The 18,363-nt window shown below is 39.5% G+C and overlaps 1 protein-coding gene across 1 annotated transcript; it reads left to right on the plus strand.

Moving 5' to 3' along the window:
* The first annotated feature begins 848 nt into the window (after positions 1-848).
* Positions 849-14,194, plus strand: LOC113139415 (lymphotoxin-alpha-like). Its single transcript, XM_033325394.1, has 4 exons — positions 849-1,560; positions 11,484-11,514; positions 11,642-11,665; positions 12,097-14,194. Exons 1-4 carry the CDS (start codon positions 1,315-1,317, stop codon positions 12,516-12,518), a joined length of 723 nt encoding a protein of 240 aa, XP_033181285.1. The 5' UTR covers positions 849-1,314; the 3' UTR covers positions 12,519-14,194.
* Positions 14,195-18,363: the final 4,169 nt, after the last annotated feature.

Consider the following 18,363-nt stretch of genomic DNA (forward strand, 5'->3'; position numbering starts at 1 on the left):
TGCCTGCCTAGATCACATAAGCAGTTCTTCTTGTTGTTGTTACCTACTGTTAATGTTGCCATGGAAGGTGGGCTCTTGCATGTTTTTCTTATTAACATCAAAACAGTATTTGTTTCATAAGTTGTCAAAATTATCCAGCCACTTTGCTTCTAATAGAGGAGGAATATTTTCTTACCATACATTTTTTAGTTTTGCTTTTAGGGATGGGAGACCCACATGTTGCCTTTAAGACGACGGAGGATGGGTTTATAGAAGTGGACGCTTATTTGCATAATGCAAAGGGATTATATAGAAATGAGAATATGAAAACTATCTTAAACTAATAATCTCAGAGGTGACGTGTTTAGCTTTATCAAGCATGAAGGCATAGAAAAGATGCCTTTTAACTTCCAGTCTTAATAAACAGATGAATATATGTCTGCTGTCTGGAATGGCTTTGGATGGAGTTTACATTTATCCCGTGTGATGCCCACTGTCATGGTTAGTCATCTTGATGGAGTTTTGAAAGATCTGACACAGGATGATTGTTTTTCCCAGTTTTTGATGATGTCCATGACATTTTGTTACACAAGATGCTTGACGACTTTTAGACTGTTGCTACACTGTATAATTTGATGCTTTTACATTTGCTTATTGACACTATTTGACCATAATATTGCATAATATTCTTTGGAAATATCTGTCATTTGAAAATGTGTCATGCTGCTTAAAGCTATAATATGCTGTTACTGTGCATCTATTAAGATGACTGGTCCATGGAGCTGTGACCATGGTTTTATGCTGTGCTAAAGTTGAACAGAAAGTAAAGTTTCTACGGACTTCCTTCAGCAACAGGCAGTCTTCAGTCTTCATTATTGGGAAGTTGATTTGCAGCCAGTTTGATGTGATTTTGACTGACTACAAACTTCATTAATCACAAAACCCTGACGTAGGGATACACCCTGTGTATCTTTGGTGGTGTTACCAGGTCTAGTTGTGCCCTTCCATCACTGAGCAGCTGAGGGTTCCTGGTGTATGCTATTGATGGGATGGTCCGTAACAACAGTGGTAAGGGACGTTTATAAGGGGATCTGCTGCAGACTTTGGGCGTGCATCTGCTGCTACTGCTCAAACTGATGGAAACCATTTGGAGTGGGAGTACTGCGTGCCACACTGTCTCATGCTGAAGATGAAACGGTTGTAGCCCATTCAACATTGTTCTCAGAAAGAGGAAGTTCGTGGTTGAGTCCCGAAACTCAGTGAAACTCAAATTAAACCGAGACTCCTTTGTAGAGCTGCATTTTAACGTGGGCGACGCGCCGCTGATAAATTGAGATGCTGGGGAGGCACCGGGGACTGATCTGTGAATGGGAAGGCAGAGACATGGAGGAACACAACTGCCGCCTTTGCGGAGGGGACGAAGGAAACGCTGGGATTCAACTTCTCCGCCAGAAAGCGGCACGACTACAGCGAACAGCTCAGCTTCTGGCCGTGGCCTCTCTTCTGCTGCTTTTAGCAGCTCTGGCTTTAGTGATCACGGTGGCACTCGGAGCGCGAAGTCACCGGCCACCGGACAGCCAGGTAACGTTTCTATAGCCTCCTGTCCGCACTGTCCGCACTGTCCGCACTGCTTTTGCTGATGCTTGGCCACACATATTAGTTTTGACATAGCTGAAGTGCAGCGGTTTTGACTGAATGTTTTTAAAATACGCATGGTTTTCTGTAATATGACTCCCTGAATATACTGTCATAGGCGGAGTTTGCGGGGAAGCAGCGGGGGCATTGCCCCTCAGCAGCTGAACTATGTCCCTACGTCAGGTCGACAACATGTTTCTGTTCATGCAAGTATTTTAAGGAATGCATTCATATCAAATGATCGCGTGTCGGCTGCTGTTGACCAGTGTCACAGATAAAAAAGCAGCCATAAGTAAGAGATTAAACAAAGTAACACCATGACTGGAAAAGTGAAAGTTAGAACAGGTAAACTGGTTACACTAAAGCTCAGAGAGTTTGTTGAAGGTTTTGGAAACTTAGGAAGCTATGCTTCAATTAGAGTAAGAACTTTGACGGGTGTAGCTTTTCTTTCCTACAACACAGGTAACCAAACTGTGGTTGTCAAACTGTGATAACCAAACTGTGGTTGTCAAACTGTGGTTGTCAAACTGTGGTTGTCAAACTGTGATAACCAAACTGTGGTTGTCAAACTGTGATAACCAAACTGTGGTTGTCAAACTGTGGTTGTCAGACTGTGATAACCAAACTGTGGTTGTCAAACTGTGGTTGTCAAACTGTGATAACCAAACTGTGGTTGTCAAACTGTGATAACCAAACTGTGGTTGTCAAACTGTGGTTGTCAGACTGTGATAACCAAACTGTGGTTGTCAAACTGTGGTTGTCAAACTGTGATAACCAAACTCTGGTTGTCAAACTGTGGTTGTCAAACTGTGATAACCAAACTGTGGTTGTCAAACTGTGGTTGTCAGACTGTGATAACCAAACTGTGGTTGTCAAACTGTGGTTGTCAAACTGTGATAACCAAACTGTGGTTGTCAAACTGTGATAACCAAACTGTGGTTGTCAAACTGTGGTTGTCAAACTGTGGTTGTCAAACTGTGATAACCAAACTGTGGTTGTCAAACTGTGGTTGTCAAACTGTGATAACCAAACTGTGGTTGTCAAACTGTGATAACCAAACTGTGGTTGTCAAACTGTGATAACCAAACTGTGGTTGTCAAACTGTGGTTGTCAAACTGTGATAACCAAACTGTGGTTGTCAAACTGTGGTTGTCAAACTGTGATAACCAAACTGTGGTTGTCAAACTGTGATAACCAAACTGTGGTTGTCAAACTGTGGTTGTCAAACTGTGGTTGTCAAACTGTGATAACCAAACTGTGGTTGTCAAACTGTGGTTGTCAAACTGTGATAACCAAACTGTGGTTGTCAAACTGTGATAACCAAACTGTGGTTGTCAAACTGTGGTTGTCAGACTGTGATAACCAAACTGTGGTTGTCAAACTGTGGTTGTCAAACTGTGATAACCAAACTCTGGTTGTCAAACTGATAACCAAACTGTGGTTGTCAAACTGATAACCAAACTGTGGTTGTCAAACTGTGGTTGTCAAACTGTGATAACCAAACTGTGGTTGTCAAACTGTGATAACCAAACTGTGGTTGTCAAACTGTGATAACCAAACTGTGGTTGTCAAACTGTGGTTGTCAGACTGTGATAACCAAACTGTGGTTGTCAAACTGTGGTTGTCAAACTGTGATAACCAAACTGTGGTTGTCAAACTGTGATAACCAAACTGTGGTTGTCAAACTGTGGTTGTCAAACTGTGGTTGTCAAACTGTGATAACCAAACTGTGGTTGTCAAACTGTGGTTGTCAAACTGTGATAACCAAACTGTGGTTGTCAAACTGTGGTTGTCAAACTGTGATAACCAAACTGTGGTTGTCAAACTGTGGTTGTCAAACTGTGATTGTCAAACTGTGATAACCAAACTGTGGTTGTCAAACTGTGGTTGTCAAACTGTGGTTGTCAAATTGTGGTTGTCAAACTGCGATAACCAAACTGTGGTTGTCAAACTGTGGTTGTCAAACTGTGGTTGTCAAACTGTGGTTGTCAAACTGTGGTTGTCAAACTGTGGTTGTCAAACTGTGATAACCAAACTGTGGTTGTCAAACTGTGGTTGTCAAACTGTGATAACCAAACTGTGGTTGTCAAACTGTGGTTGTCAAACTGTAATAACCAAACTGTGGTTGTCAAACTGTGGTTGTCAAATTGTGGTTGTCAAACTGTGATAACCAAACTGTGGTTGTCAAACTGTGATAACCAAACTGTGGTTGTCAAACTGTGATAACCAAACTGTGGTTGTCAAACTGTGATAACCAAACTGTGGTTGTCAAACTGTGGTTGTCAAACTGTGGTTGTCAAATTGTGGTTGTCAAACTGTGATAACCAAACTGTGGTTGTCAAATTTAGGTTGTCAAACTGTGGTTGTCAAACTGTGGTTGTCAAACTGTGATAACCAAACTGTGGTTGTCAAATTGTGGTTGTCAAACTGTGATAACCAAACTGTGGTTGTCAAACTGTGGTTGTCAAACTGTGATAACCAAACTGTGGTTGTCAAACTGTGATAACCAAACTGTGGTTGTCAAACTGTGGTTGTCAAACTGTGATAACCAAACTGTGGTTGTCAAACTGTGGTTGTCAAATTGTGGTTGTCAAACTGTGATAACCAAACTGTGGTTGTCAAACTGTGATAACCAAACTGTGGTTGTCAAGCTGTGGTTGTCAAACTGTGATAACCAAACTGTGGTTGTCAAACTGTGGTTATCAAACTGTGATAACCAAACTGTGGTTGTCAGACTGTGGTTGTCAAACTGTGTTAACCAAACTGTGGTTGTCAGACTGTGATAACCAAACTGTGGTTGTCAAACTGTGATAACCAAACTGTGGTTGTCAAACTGTGGTTGTCAAACTGTGGTATCCAAACTGTGGTTGTTAAACTGTGTTAACCAAACTGTGGTTGTCAGACTGTGATAACCAAACTGTGGTTGTCAAACTGTGATAACCAAACTGTGGTTGTCAAACTGTGGTTGTCAAACTGTGGTTGTCAAACTGTGGTTGTCAAACTGTGATAACCAAACTGTGGTTGTCAAACTGTGATAACCAAACTGTGGTTGTCAAACTGTGATAACCAAACTGTGGTTGTCAAACTGTGATAACCAAACTGTGGTTGTCAAACTGTGGTTGTCAAACTGTGATAACCAAACTGTGGTTGTCAAACTGTGATAACCAAACTGTGGTTGTCAAACTGTGATAACCAAACTGTGGTTGTCAAACTGTGGTTGTCAAACTGTGATAACCAAACTGTGGTTGTCAAACTGTGGTTGTCAAATTGTGGTTGTCAAACTGTGATAACCAAACTGTGGTTGTCAAACTGTGATAACCAAACTGTGGTTGTCAAACTGTGGTTGTCAAACTGTGATAACCAAACTGTGGTTGTCAAGCTGTGGTTGTCAAACTGTGATAACCAAACTGTGGTTGTCAAACTGTGATAACCAAACTGTGGTTGTCAAACTGTGGTTGTCAAATTGTGGTTGTCAAACTGTGATAACCAAACTGTGGTTGTCAAACTGTGGTTGTCAAACTGTGATAACCAAACTGTGGTTGTCAAACTGTGGTTGTCAAACTGTGATAACCAAACTGTGGTTGTCAAACTGTGATAACCAAACTGTGGTTGTCAAACTGTGGTTATCAAACTGTGATAACCAAACTGTGGTTGTCAGACTGTGGTTGTCAAACTGTGTTAACCAAACTGTGGTTGTCAGACTGTGATAACCAAACTGTGGTTGTCAAACTGTGATAACCAAACTGTGGTTGTCAAACTGTGGTTGTCAAACTGTGGTATCCAAACTGTGGTTGTTAAACTGTGTTAACCAAACTGTGGTTGTCAGACTGTGATAACCAAACTGTGGTTGTCAAACTGTGATAACCAAACTGTGGTTGTCAAACTGTGGTTGTCAAACTGTGATAACCAAACTGTGGTTGTCAAACTGTGATAACCAAACTGTGCTTGTCAAACTGTGATAACCAAACTGTGGTTGTCAAACTGTGATAACCAAACTGTGGTTGTCAAACTGTGGTTGTCAAACTGTGATAACCAAACTGTGGTTGTCAAACTGTGATAACCAAACTGTGGTTGTCAAACTGTGGTTGTCAAACTGTGATAACCAAACTGTGGTTGTCAAACTGTGGTTGTCAAATTGTGGTTGTCAAACTGTGATAACCAAACTGTGGTTGTCAAACTGTGATAACCAAACTGTGGTTGTCAAGCTGTGGTTGTCAAACTGTGGTTGTCAAACTGTGATAACCAAACTGTGGTTGTCAAGCTGTGGTTGTCAAACTGTGATAACCAAACTGTGGTTGTCAAACTGTGATAACCAAACTGTGGTTGTCAAACTGTGGTTGTCAAATTGTGGTTGTCAAACTGTGATAACCAAACTGTGGTTGTCAAACTGTGGTTGTCAAACTGTGATAACCAAACTGTGGTTGTCAAACTGTGGTTGTCAAACTGTGATAACCAAACTGTGGTTGTCAAACTGTGATAACCAAACTGTGGTTGTCAAGCTGTGGTTGTCAAACTGTGATAACCAAACTGTGGTTGTCAAACTGTGGTTATCAAACTGTGATAACCAAACTGTGGTTGTCAGACTGTGGTTGTCAAACTGTGTTAACCAAACTGTGGTTGTCAGACTGTGATAACCAAACTGTGGTTGTCAAACTGTGATAACCAAACTGTGGTTGTCAAACTGTGGTATCCAAACTGTGGTTGTTAAACTGTGTTAACCAAACTGTGGTTGTCAGACTGTGATAACCAAACTGTGGTTGTCAAACTGTGATAACCAAACTGTGGTTGTCAAACTGTGATAACCAAACTGTGGTTGTCAAACTGTGGTTGTCAAACTGTGGTTGTCAAACTGTGATAACCAAACTGTGGTTGTCAAACTGTGATAACCAAACTGTGCTTGTCAAACTGTGATAACCAAACTGTGGTTGTCAAACTGTGATAACCAAACTGTGGTTGTCAAACTGATAACCAAACTGTGGTTGTCAAACTGTGGTTGTCAAACTGTGATAACCAAACTGTGGTTGTCAAACTGTGGTTGTCAAACTGTGATAACCAAACTGTGGTTGTCAAACTGTGGTTGTCAAGCTGTGATAACCAAACTGTGGTTGTCAAACTGTGATAACCAAACTGTGGTTGTCAAACTGTGATAACCAAACTGTGGTTGTTAAACTCTGATTGTCAAACTGTGGTTGTCAAACTGTGATAACCAAACTGTGGTTGTCAAACTGTGGTTGTCAAATTGTGGTTGTCAAACTGCGGTTGTCAAACTGTGATAACCAAACTGTGGTTGTTAAACTGTGATTGTCAAACTGTGGTTGTCAAACTGTGATAACCAAACTGTGGTTGTCAAACTGTGGTTGTCAAACTGTGATAACCAAACTGTGGTTGTCAAACTGTGGTTGTCAAACTGTAATAACCAAACTGTGGTTGTCAAACTGTGGTTGTCAAACTGTGGTTGTCAAACTGTGATAACCAAACTGTGGTTGTCAAACTGTGGTTGTCAAACTGTGATAACCAAACTGTGGTTGTCAAACTGTGGTTGTCAAACTGTGATAACCAAACTGTGGTTGTCAAACTGTGATAACCAAACTGTGGTTGTCAAACTGTGATAACCAAACTGTGGTTGTCAAGCTGTGGTTGTCAAACTGTGATAACCAAACTGTGGTTGTCAAACTGTGGTTATCAAACTGTGATAACCAAACTGTGGTTGTCAGACTGTGGTTGTCAAACTGTGTTAACCAAACTGTGGTTGTCAGACTGTGATAACCAAACTGTGGTTGTCAAACTGTGATAACCAAACTGTGGTTGTCAAACTGTGGTTGTCAAACTGTGGTATCCAAACTGTGGTTGTTAAACTGTGTTAACCAAACTGTGGTTGTCAGACTGTGATAACCAAACTGTGGTTGTCAAACTGTGATAACCAAACTGTGGTTGTCAAACTGTGGTTGTCAAACTGTGATAACCAAACTGTGGTTGTCAAACTGTGATAACCAAACTGTGCTTGTCAAACTGTGATAACCAAACTGTGGTTGTCAAACTGTGATAACCAAACTGTGGTTGTCAAACTGTGGTTGTCAAACTGTGATAACCAAACTGTGGTTGTCAAACTGTGATAACCAAACTGTGGTTGTCAAACTGTGGTTGTCAAACTGTGATAACCAAACTGTGGTTGTCAAACTGTGGTTGTCAAATTGTGGTTGTCAAACTGTGATAACCAAACTGTGGTTGTCAAACTGTGATAACCAAACTGTGGTTGTCAAACTGTGGTTGTCAAACTGTGGTTGTCAAACTGTGATAACCAAACTGTGGTTGTCAAGCTGTGGTTGTCAAACTGTGATAACCAAACTGTGGTTGTCAAACTGTGATAACCAAACTGTGGTTGTCAAACTGTGGTTGTCAAATTGTGGTTGTCAAACTGTGATAACCAAACTGTGGTTGTCAAACTGTGGTTGTCAAACTGTGATAACCAAACTGTGGTTGTCAAACTGTGGTTGTCAAACTGTGATAACCAAACTGTGGTTGTCAAACTGTGATAACCAAACTGTGGTTGTCAAGCTGTGGTTGTCAAACTGTGATAACCAAACTGTGGTTGTCAAACTGTGGTTATCAAACTGTGATAACCAAACTGTGGTTGTCAGACTGTGGTTGTCAAACTGTGTTAACCAAACTGTGGTTGTCAGACTGTGATAACCAAACTGTGGTTGTCAAACTGTGATAACCAAACTGTGGTTGTCAAACTGTGGTATCCAAACTGTGGTTGTTAAACTGTGTTAACCAAACTGTGGTTGTCAGACTGTGATAACCAAACTGTGGTTGTCAAACTGTGATAACCAAACTGTGGTTGTCAAACTGTGATAACCAAACTGTGGTTGTCAAACTGTGGTTGTCAAACTGTGGTTGTCAAACTGTGATAACCAAACTGTGGTTGTCAAACTGTGATAACCAAACTGTGCTTGTCAAACTGTGATAACCAAACTGTGGTTGTCAAACTGTGATAACCAAACTGTGGTTGTCAAACTGATAACCAAACTGTGGTTGTCAAACTGTGGTTGTCAAACTGTGATAACCAAACTGTGGTTGTCAAACTGTGGTTGTCAAACTGTGATAACCAAACTGTGGTTGTCAAACTGTGGTTGTCAAACTGTGATAACCAAACTGTGGTTGTCAAACTGTGATAACCAAACTGTGGTTGTCAAACTGTGATAACCAAACTGTGGTTGTTAAACTCTGATTGTCAAACTGTGGTTGTCAAACTGTGATAACCAAACTGTGGTTGTCAAACTGTGGTTGTCAAATTGTGGTTGTCAAACTGCGGTTGTCAAACTGTGATAACCAAACTGTGGTTGTTAAACTGTGATTGTCAAACTGTGGTTGTCAAACTGTGATAACCAAACTGTGGTTGTCAAACTGTGGTTGTCAAATTGTGGTTGTCAAACTGTGGTTGTCAAACTGTGATAACCAAACTGTGGTTGTCAAACTGTGATAACCAAACTGTGGTTGTTAAACTCTGATTGTCAAACTGTGGTTGTCAAACTGTGATAACCAAACTGTGGTTGTCAAACTGTGGTTGTCAAATTGTGGTTGTCAAACTGCGGTTGTCAAACTGTGATAACCAAACTGTGGTTGTTAAACTCTGATTGTCAAACTGTGGTTGTCAAACTGTGATAACCAAACTGTGGTTGTCAAACTGTGGTTGTCAAATTGTGGTTGTCAAACTGCGGTTGTCAAATTGTGGTTGTCAAACTGTGATAACCAAACTGTGGTTGTTAAACTCTGATTGTCAAACTGTTGTTGTCAAACTGTGATAACCAAACTGTGGTTGTCAAACTGTGATTGTCAAACTGTGGTTGTCAAACTGTCATAACCAAACTGTGGTTGTCAAACTGTGATTGTCAAACTGTGATTGTCAAACTGTGGTTGTCAAACTGTGGTTGTCAAACTGTGGTTGTCAAACTGTGATAACCAAACCATGGTTGTCAAACTGTGGTTGTCAAACTGTGATAACCAAACTGTGTTTGTCAAACTGTGATAACCAAACTGTGGTTGTCAAACTGTGATAACCAAACTGTGGTTGTCAAACTGTGATAACCAAACTGTGGTTGTCAAACTGATAACCAAACTGTGGTTGTCAAACTGTGGTTGTCAAACTGTGATAACCAAACTGTGGTTGTCAAACTGTGGTTGTCAAACTGTGATAACCAAACTGTGGTTGTCAAACTGTGGTTGTCAAACTGTGATAACCAAACTGTGGTTGTCAAACTGTGATAACCAAACTGTGGTTGTTAAACTCTGATTGTCAAACTGTGGTTGTCAAACTGTGATAACCAAACTGTGGTTGTCAAACTGTGGTTGTCAAATTGTGGTTGTCAAACTGCGGTTGTCAAACTGTGATAACCAAACTGTGGTTGTTAAACTGTGATTGTCAAACTGTGGTTGTCAAACTGTGATAACCAAACCGTGGTTGTCAAACTGTGGTTGTCAAACTGTGATAACCAAACTGTGTTTGTCAAACTGTGATAACCAAATTGTGGTTGTCAAACTGTGATAACCAAACTGTGGTTGTCAGACTGTGATAACCAAACTGTGATAACCAAACTATGGTTGTCAAACTGTGGTTGTCAAACTGTGATAACCAAACTGTGGTTGTCAAACTGTGATAACCAAACTGTGGTTGTCAGACTGTGATAACCAAACTGTGGTTGTCAGACTGTGATAACCAAACTGTGGTTGTCAAACTGTGGTTGTCAAATTGTGGTTGTCAAACTGTGGTTGTCAAACTGTGATAACCAAACTGTGGTTGTCAAAGTGTTGTAACCAAACTGTGGTTGTCAGACTGTGACAACCAAACTGTGGTTGTCAGACTGTGATAACCAAACTGTGGTTGTCAAACTGTGGTTGTCAAATTGTGGTTGTCAAACTGTGGTTGTCAAACTGTGGTTGTCAAACTGTGGTTGTCAAACTGATAACCAAACTGTGGTTGTCAGACTGTGATAACCAAACTGTGGTTGTCAGACTGTGATAACCAAATTGTCGTTGTCGAACTGTGATAACCAAACTGTGGTTGTCAAACTGTGATTGTCAAACTGTGGTTGTCAAACTGTGATAACCAAACTGTGATTGTCAAACTGTGGTTGTCAAACTGTGGTTATCAAACTGTGATAACCAAACTGTGGTTGTCAAACTGTGATAACCAAACTGTGGTTGTCAGACTGTGACAACCAAACTGTGGTTGTCAGACTGTGGTTGTCAAACTGCGTTTGTCAAATTGCGTTTGTCAAATTGTGGTTGTCAAACTGTGATAACCAAACTGTGGTTGTCAAAGTGTTGTAACCAAACTGTGGTTGTCAGACTGTGATAACCAAACTGTGGTTGTCAAACTGTGGTTGTCAGACTGTGATAACCAAACTGTGGTTGTCAAACTGTGATTGTCAAACTGTGGTAACCAAACCGTTATAACCAAACTGTGGTTGTCAAACTGTGGTAACCAAACCGTTATAACCAAACTGTGGTTGTCAAACTGTGGTTGTCAAACTGTGGTTTTCAAACTGTGGTTATCAGACTGTGATAACCAAACTGTGGTTGTCAGACTGTGATAACCAAACTGTGGTTGTCAGACTGTGATAACCAAACTGTGGTTGTCAAAGTGTTGTAACCAAACTGTGGTAACCAAACTGTGGTGATGCTCAAGTCACAGCTTGTGTTTATGGAGGAGGAGTTTTACCTCTGTTCTACATTTACTGCATAAATAATCAATTACCTTTAACTATAAATATTTATATGTGTGGGCAAAATTGGTGGGATTTTAATTTTTTGGCTCATTGCTTTAAGCTGTAACAAATGTTGCTAAGATTGTGTTTGTTTCCTTACAGCCCATGACGCAGCCTAACAACTCTTCATCAGGTAAATAAGTAACTAATGCCAAAGTTTACAGAAATTACAGGTTTACAGAAATTACAGGTTGTGTTCAGTTTTGGCTAAGAAAGAGAAATCCATGTGTAAAACAACATTTTGTTCATCTCTCCTTTAGGTGTTCCACACGCCCTGCTAACAGGTAAAACACAGTGCACTAGGCTTGTATTGTACTTAGAAAGGCATTGATATCTGCTTCCCACTGGGAGTGCACGAGCTATAAATAGACATGCTAATTTTGACTGCTTTCACAAAAACGCTTTAAGAAAAAACAAATGCAACCTGTTTCAACATATATACAGACAGCTTGCATTCTTTCTGTCATCACAAAAAAGACTTGCCCCAAGACAAAGCAACAAGACCCTGCAACAACATGTACATGTTGTGAATCATCTTACAGTGGTTCAGTGATTATCAGTAATGCCACATGTCAGACAGCAGGAAGCAGCAGCTGTCCTCTCAGTAGCATTTGTAACATTGTCACAGGAGACATTCAGCAGGAATGACGATTGTTTGATCATCACAGGTTACAAAGACATTAATTACTAGTGACTTTTCTGCTCTTATTCTAAGCTCCATATGGCAGAAAGACAAATGGGAAATACCTGGAATGGGAGAGTGAGAAGGGAAAGGCCTACTGTCATGGAGGTTTCAACTACACAAATGGGTACCTAGTGGTGCCAACAGAGGGCATGTACAGAGTCTTCCTGCAAATCACCTTTGAGGGAAAGGATGACTTTCACTGTGATGATGATCATCTGGCACTCACTATCAAGGTGTTTGAAAAATCAAATCAATACAATGCCAATATGCCTCTCCTGTCATCAGTCGACACAGTAAGCTGCAATATGGGAAAATGGAGTAAATCCCTCTATACAAACGCCCTGTTTAAACTGTATGCTAACAGCACACTATGTGTGCAGTCATCATACCCTGACTTAATTGTCACCAATGAATACTTGGTGTTCTTTGGTGCTGAATTTCTGCATCAGTAATTTGGTCAGACAGTTATATGATTTCCTTTTACTGTTAGAGCTTACAAAAAATCTAAATCACTTTACTGATTTACTTTACTTTACTGAAAAGTAAAGTACTTTACTGAATTTGCAAAAGCAAGAGGTTATAAGTATCTGACAGCAGGTTGGCTTTATCATGTTGACATTTTAAGCTGTGTTGTGTTCAACACAATAAAAACTCAAAGACACATTGCTGCCTAAACAATAATTGAACTATGATTTAACTGTGATACACTGTCCAAACAGACATGTATGTAAGACAGTATGTTTTTCGGAGAACATTCCTAACATTAGTTAGTTGCTTCATTATATAAAAATATATAACTTATTTAGAATTTTGTCATTTCTTCTTCAGCGCAGAAACAATTACTTGATTAATTTATTGTTAAATTTTGGATGTTTTGTTGCTACAAAAGTTTCATGTTTTGAAAGGATGTCGTATTTTTTTAACTGTTACTGAAATTGTAGCTGTTTGTGACTGGCCAAACCTGTTTGGGACAGATATTGTCCCTATTGTCCCTATGGACAATATCAGTTTCTGTCACTTCAACAGGGACCTGTTCATTCAAAGCAGTTAGCAACAGAGAAAAACATTTGGACACTGCATTTTTTATAAACATGAGTTAAAATGCATTTGTCATTTTAGCACACATCCTTACACTAAACAGTTCAGATCAAGTGTGTTTAAGTCTCCTTGGATGGCAATACTATAAACTATTTAATGGCCTGGTGTTATTATTTGTGCATGCCTTAAAATCCATTGCTACAGGCAACATAGTGAGTCTGATAAGGAAGCTTTGAAGAATAGTAAATGCAGTTACTGGCAGACCATCAACTATAAACCCAGCCCACACCCACACAGTGCACGGGACTGCACATATGATAACATTGTTTCCTGAAAATGCACAACCATATTTACCACGGCCAATCACCATTAACAAACATTGTTTTGTATTATTTAAGTTTAGTTATTGGAATTTGGCTTGGCCTTTCTGGTGCCACCAAAGATATGCTTTGAAGAAATGTTGGAAAGTGTTGTAATTCATCATCTATTCAATATAATGTGTCACTTCATGTCATGTAATGAAATGTTTAAGACAGTGTATATGCAGTGTGCAGTTTCCCCTTCAGGGTGTCAGTTAAATAGATGCATGTTTCAAACAGAATGACTTGTACACTTACAGGCATAGTATTACAGCTGATGTGAAATAACCCTATTAAACCAGAATGTGCTGAAAATACAGCACTGAATCATCAGCTTTGCCTGAGGGATGATGACTTAAAGTCTGTACTAAGATCTGTACTCTGAGGTCTGTACTCTTCTGTAAATATCATGATGGATTAGAAAAAAAATCATTATACACTACAAAGTTGTTTGAGAATGAATTTTACCATTGGGTTTTTGAAAATATGTGAAAAGAAACGTTTTTTTTTCTATATAGACCTATTGACCAACGCTAAATGTGTTTGTTATTTAATGATTCATTTTTATTCATTGCTTGCTGGGCACTTTGTACTCTGAGTTGCTGCTATGCAAACAGAATTTTTTCTTCTTTAAAAAAATGATCATAAAATGTCTGATTTTTTTTTATACAGCATATGTTTGTGTTGTTGTTATAAAGTGAATAAAAAGGGCTTCAATATCAAAACACTCACTTAATTCCTCCTGTCATTAAGGAAATGCTGTTTTTTTGGTTTTGGTTCCAGAAGCTAGACTGTTCCACAGTTGAATTGGAAGAAAGTCCTTCAGAGGAACAGGGCATGGTTACAGTAAAGGTGATCTGTATTTTAACGTTTGTTATCTCCCCTCCATTTATGAATTACGGAATGTAGATTTATTCTAACACATCCTCCAAGATAATCATTGTGGTAATTATTAGACGCAGATAACTTTGTTACAGTCAATATTGTGGTATAATGTTTTCCTCCTTCACATCAGTTGTGGTCAACTGACTCAGTTAGCAACATGAATCACATTCAGGATATTGTATCTTTATGCTCCACATGTCCTGGCTGTACTGACATTCACAGAATTGTTCTCAGGGTCCTCAGGATGTTTATTCTTCCCAAAGGCCTATTCAGGAAGTGGAGTGACTAATATGTACCGTTGCTGCCATTTTATTGTTTTAATAAAGCTAAAGTTTATGAAAGGTTAAATAAAGAATTGGTTTGAGAGAATTATATAAGTATTCATGTTTATAACATTTGTTGTTAGAATTTGTACCTGAACATCAGTGTGATGCAATGAATAAGATAGAAAGGATAAATTGATGGGATAATGAGTAATGGTACTTTATGGAGATGCTGTCTGGAAAATAGGTTTAAAAAATGTTGAATCTGAATGTCATGTCATGTAGCTGTTTCTGTACAGGAAGAAGAAATAGTTGCTGCAAATGCGTGTTTTCTGCTTGGACGACATTAAAGTAACTCCAATAGTTTAGTGTAATTTAGTTTATATTACAGTTACATAAATCATAAAAGTTACATTATAGAGACAAAACAAGGCTAAGCCCACATCCTGAATTTAGATCAAATATGGGACAAGCTCCAAAATACTACATTTCCCAGAATGCATTTTATTAAGTTACCCTTATTAGTCCGACAATGGGGAAATTCCATTACCACCCAAACTGCACACACACAGCGTGAACACACACCCGGAGCAGATTACTGTTGAATTAGACAGGGGTGAGCAATTCCAGTGCCCGAGGGCCACTGTCCTGCTTGTATTCCAACTGTACCTGCCCTACCTGCTGCTGATTACCTGGCTCAGGTGTGTCCTGTCAACTAGAACCTGGAAGATACTATTCACTCTGTCTTCCCCCACTTTACTCTCATCTAAGATAGCAGTGGCCCTCAAGGACCATGCCCACCCCTGCATTAGACCCTTACTGTCTTGTAACACACCACAGTGTAGGACATAGCAATAAAAGTCATTTCATGCTACTGCAACAATAAACTGGTGAAGTTGAGCTCTGCAACAGTAAAAGGCTACTTACACATTGATGCATCGGTGATAACAATCCAAAGGTGTAATTGAATAACATGCACACAAGCCATTTTTCTGTTGATATTTTCAGGCACAGCAAGGTGAAGATTTTTTATATAGCACATTTCAAACACAGAGGCAACTCAAAATGTACATAGGCAAAGAAACAGAATAACATTCAAATCAAAAAGGAAAAAAAAAAATCTTGCATTCCATTTTCCACTGCAACACCTGGCAGCAGGTTCAGCAAGGTAATCCAGAGGCCTCGCTCTCCAACAATGTGGAATGCTATGAGATATGTAGTCTTTCAGGGTCTACCTCATGGTCTCCTTCCAGCTGGATGCACATAGGAAACCTCTATGCCTCAGTTCTGCTCTGAACTCCCCCGCACTGATACTGTTAAGTGTCTAAGAATCATTTGGGCCAAATGGAAAGGCAATCTGATTTTTTGATAACTAAGCCTAAAGGTATGTCTTTAGAAGTATCCTCTTTTCTTTAAAATATTCACTTTGAAACAAACACAGTAATAACTGCACATATTTCTACCTTCACACCTATTCTTCTGTTACCGCCTACTTTTCTGCTTTTGCTGAAACTTGTCTTGATGTCTGATAAGAAAAGTAATGGGACGTAGTATGGCACAGTGCTGGTATGATGTACTCGCAGTAGTAACAGCCTCAGTCTTAAACGTCTTGACACTGCAGCTTGTCTTCCAATCTGCACTGTAAAATACTCAAGCCATACTCACTCACTGTTAGTTGCTTTAATGTTTTGACAATTGTTAGTATAAGCAACTGAGGAAAAAAATTGACATTCGACTTTCATCCACCTTAATTCAAACTTCTTAGAGACTGGTATCAACCTGCTACTCTGGCTCTATGAAGTGGCTGACCAGCTAGGACTTTGTTGACTATCTCACTTTCAGCTTTTGTCCAGTTCCTGTTCTTTCATAAACAGACAGGGACAGTTTCGGGGAATGTGTTAAAAAAGCAAGCAGAAGTGTAGCAGTGTAGATAAAACATTTCCTTTGTCTGCATGCATGTCTACATCTTTTCCTCGAGTAGCTGCGGGACGTGGGCACGTGGTAGTTTTGGACTTATTGTCCATTCTTTCATTGGATTGTGAAACTCTGGTCAACCTACGCCTCCTCTGCATCATTCATTATGTGTGATGCAACTCTTGACTCACCAACTTTGAAGTCAATGTATATCATGATAATTAGCATAGCCAGAGATAATCTTTCCATTTCCACATGACTTTGTCACATCTTCCTGCATCTTAGCCTGGAAAAGCATGGTATTAATGGCTTTGGTGCTAAAGTTCAGCACAAAGAAATTAATTCTCACTTAGAGTCCTGGTGCCTTGACAGTACTGCACAGATCAGAAATCTGAGCTTTATTCTTAATTATGATTTCATTATTATTGTTTTTGTTATTATTATTATTATTAGTAGTAGTAGTATACAGACTCAAGCAAACACATTTTTAAAGATAAACATTGATAAATTGTGATTGCAGTTTGTGTTTCAACTGCAATCTGTTACAACTGGAGCATTTTTTCCAGGCATGTTAAAGAAAAAATGTGTTGCTGGTTGCTGTCCTAACACACTGACTTTATTATCACAGGTTTGGCTAGCCTTAAAAGCTTTAATAGGGCATTCCATTTTTCACATCTGTCAAGACTTATACCAGTGCATTGATACCAGTACATGAGTCTTGGTATTACATCATTATAGCTTAACATGGAAATCCAGTCACTGATCCTGATCACTAGGTTTCACCTGCCACCTACACTTTTAGTAGCAAGCTAAGCTGGGTGGTAACGGTCATATATATATATATCAAAGGTAAAGCTGCAATTGTCTTCATTGTATTCCCCACATAAAATACAGGATCAACAGCCAGTTGGTCTCATCAAAACCCAAACAGACACCAACACCCAAAAAGAAACTTGGTGTTCTGTGGAAGTGCTGATGTAATAATGAGGATTTACACTCATGTTGATTGTTACTTTCTATGCCACCTACACTGCATGGTTAACACAGTGTTAGGTATGCACATGTTGTTGGTAAATGTGGGTGTGTGCAGCATCAGTCACTTTCATGAGTTGTTTTGAATTCCTTTCATGTCGCTTCAGCAGGATAGTGCATGTGGGACAAGGTCACCCAGTGCAATAGTGTGTTTTAAATAGTTACTGGACAACAGAAGAATAAAGTATATCATGCTCGGATTCACACACAATACATTATTTACGGTTTGAAGTCAAATTGACAGCTTTATCTTTGAAATATGCTCAGTTAATTTAATGGCCTCTAGTGTCTGAGGTTTCTGTAATGGCTTTGCTGAATTTTTAACCTGACCTGCACTTTTTCAACGCTGATGAAGGAGACCAACAACATCTGCAGACCAAAATACTATTTGGGTTGTCCCTGTGTTTTTTGCACAGCGTCACTGATTCTGTTGGTTCTATCTTTATTTCCTGTTGTTTCTCCACAAGTGCAGCTGTTTAATGAAAACATAAAATTATCTAAAAACAAATTTTTAAAAAAGATCCCATTAATCTAGAATGACATCTTGTCTAGGTTGTACTCCGCCTATCACCGAGTGTCTTGGCAGCAGTCCAGCATACCCTCTACAGGATAGGTTCACACTTGGAAGCTGCCCAGCACAGCAAGTCTAAACTGTTGACTGCTAAATACCTTCAGGTTGGGCTGAAACTAGCTTGGGAAAGGACTGTGATGGGAAAGATTGTTATGCGACTACAGGTGAAGACATCTGAACCTATGTACTTGAATTACAGGTTGATTCTCATTGTAAGTAGTGCCAACTAAGAAAG

Source organism: Mastacembelus armatus, chromosome 9 (assembly GCF_900324485.2).
Source record: "Mastacembelus armatus chromosome 9, fMasArm1.2, whole genome shotgun sequence".
Lineage (NCBI taxonomy): Eukaryota > Metazoa > Chordata > Actinopteri > Synbranchiformes > Mastacembelidae > Mastacembelus > Mastacembelus armatus.

Coding starts and splice junctions, on each gene's coding strand:
- LOC113139415 (XM_033325394.1), top strand. CDS start 1,315: ATGCTGGGGAGGCACCGGGGACTGATCTGTGAATGGGAAGGCAGAGAC. Junction 1,561..11,483: donor ACCGGCCACCGGACAGCCAG/GTAACGTTTCTA, acceptor GTTTCCTTACAG/CCCATGACGCAGCCTAACAA. Junction 11,515..11,641: donor GCCTAACAACTCTTCATCAG/GTAAATAAGTAA, acceptor TCTCTCCTTTAG/GTGTTCCACACGCCCTGCTA.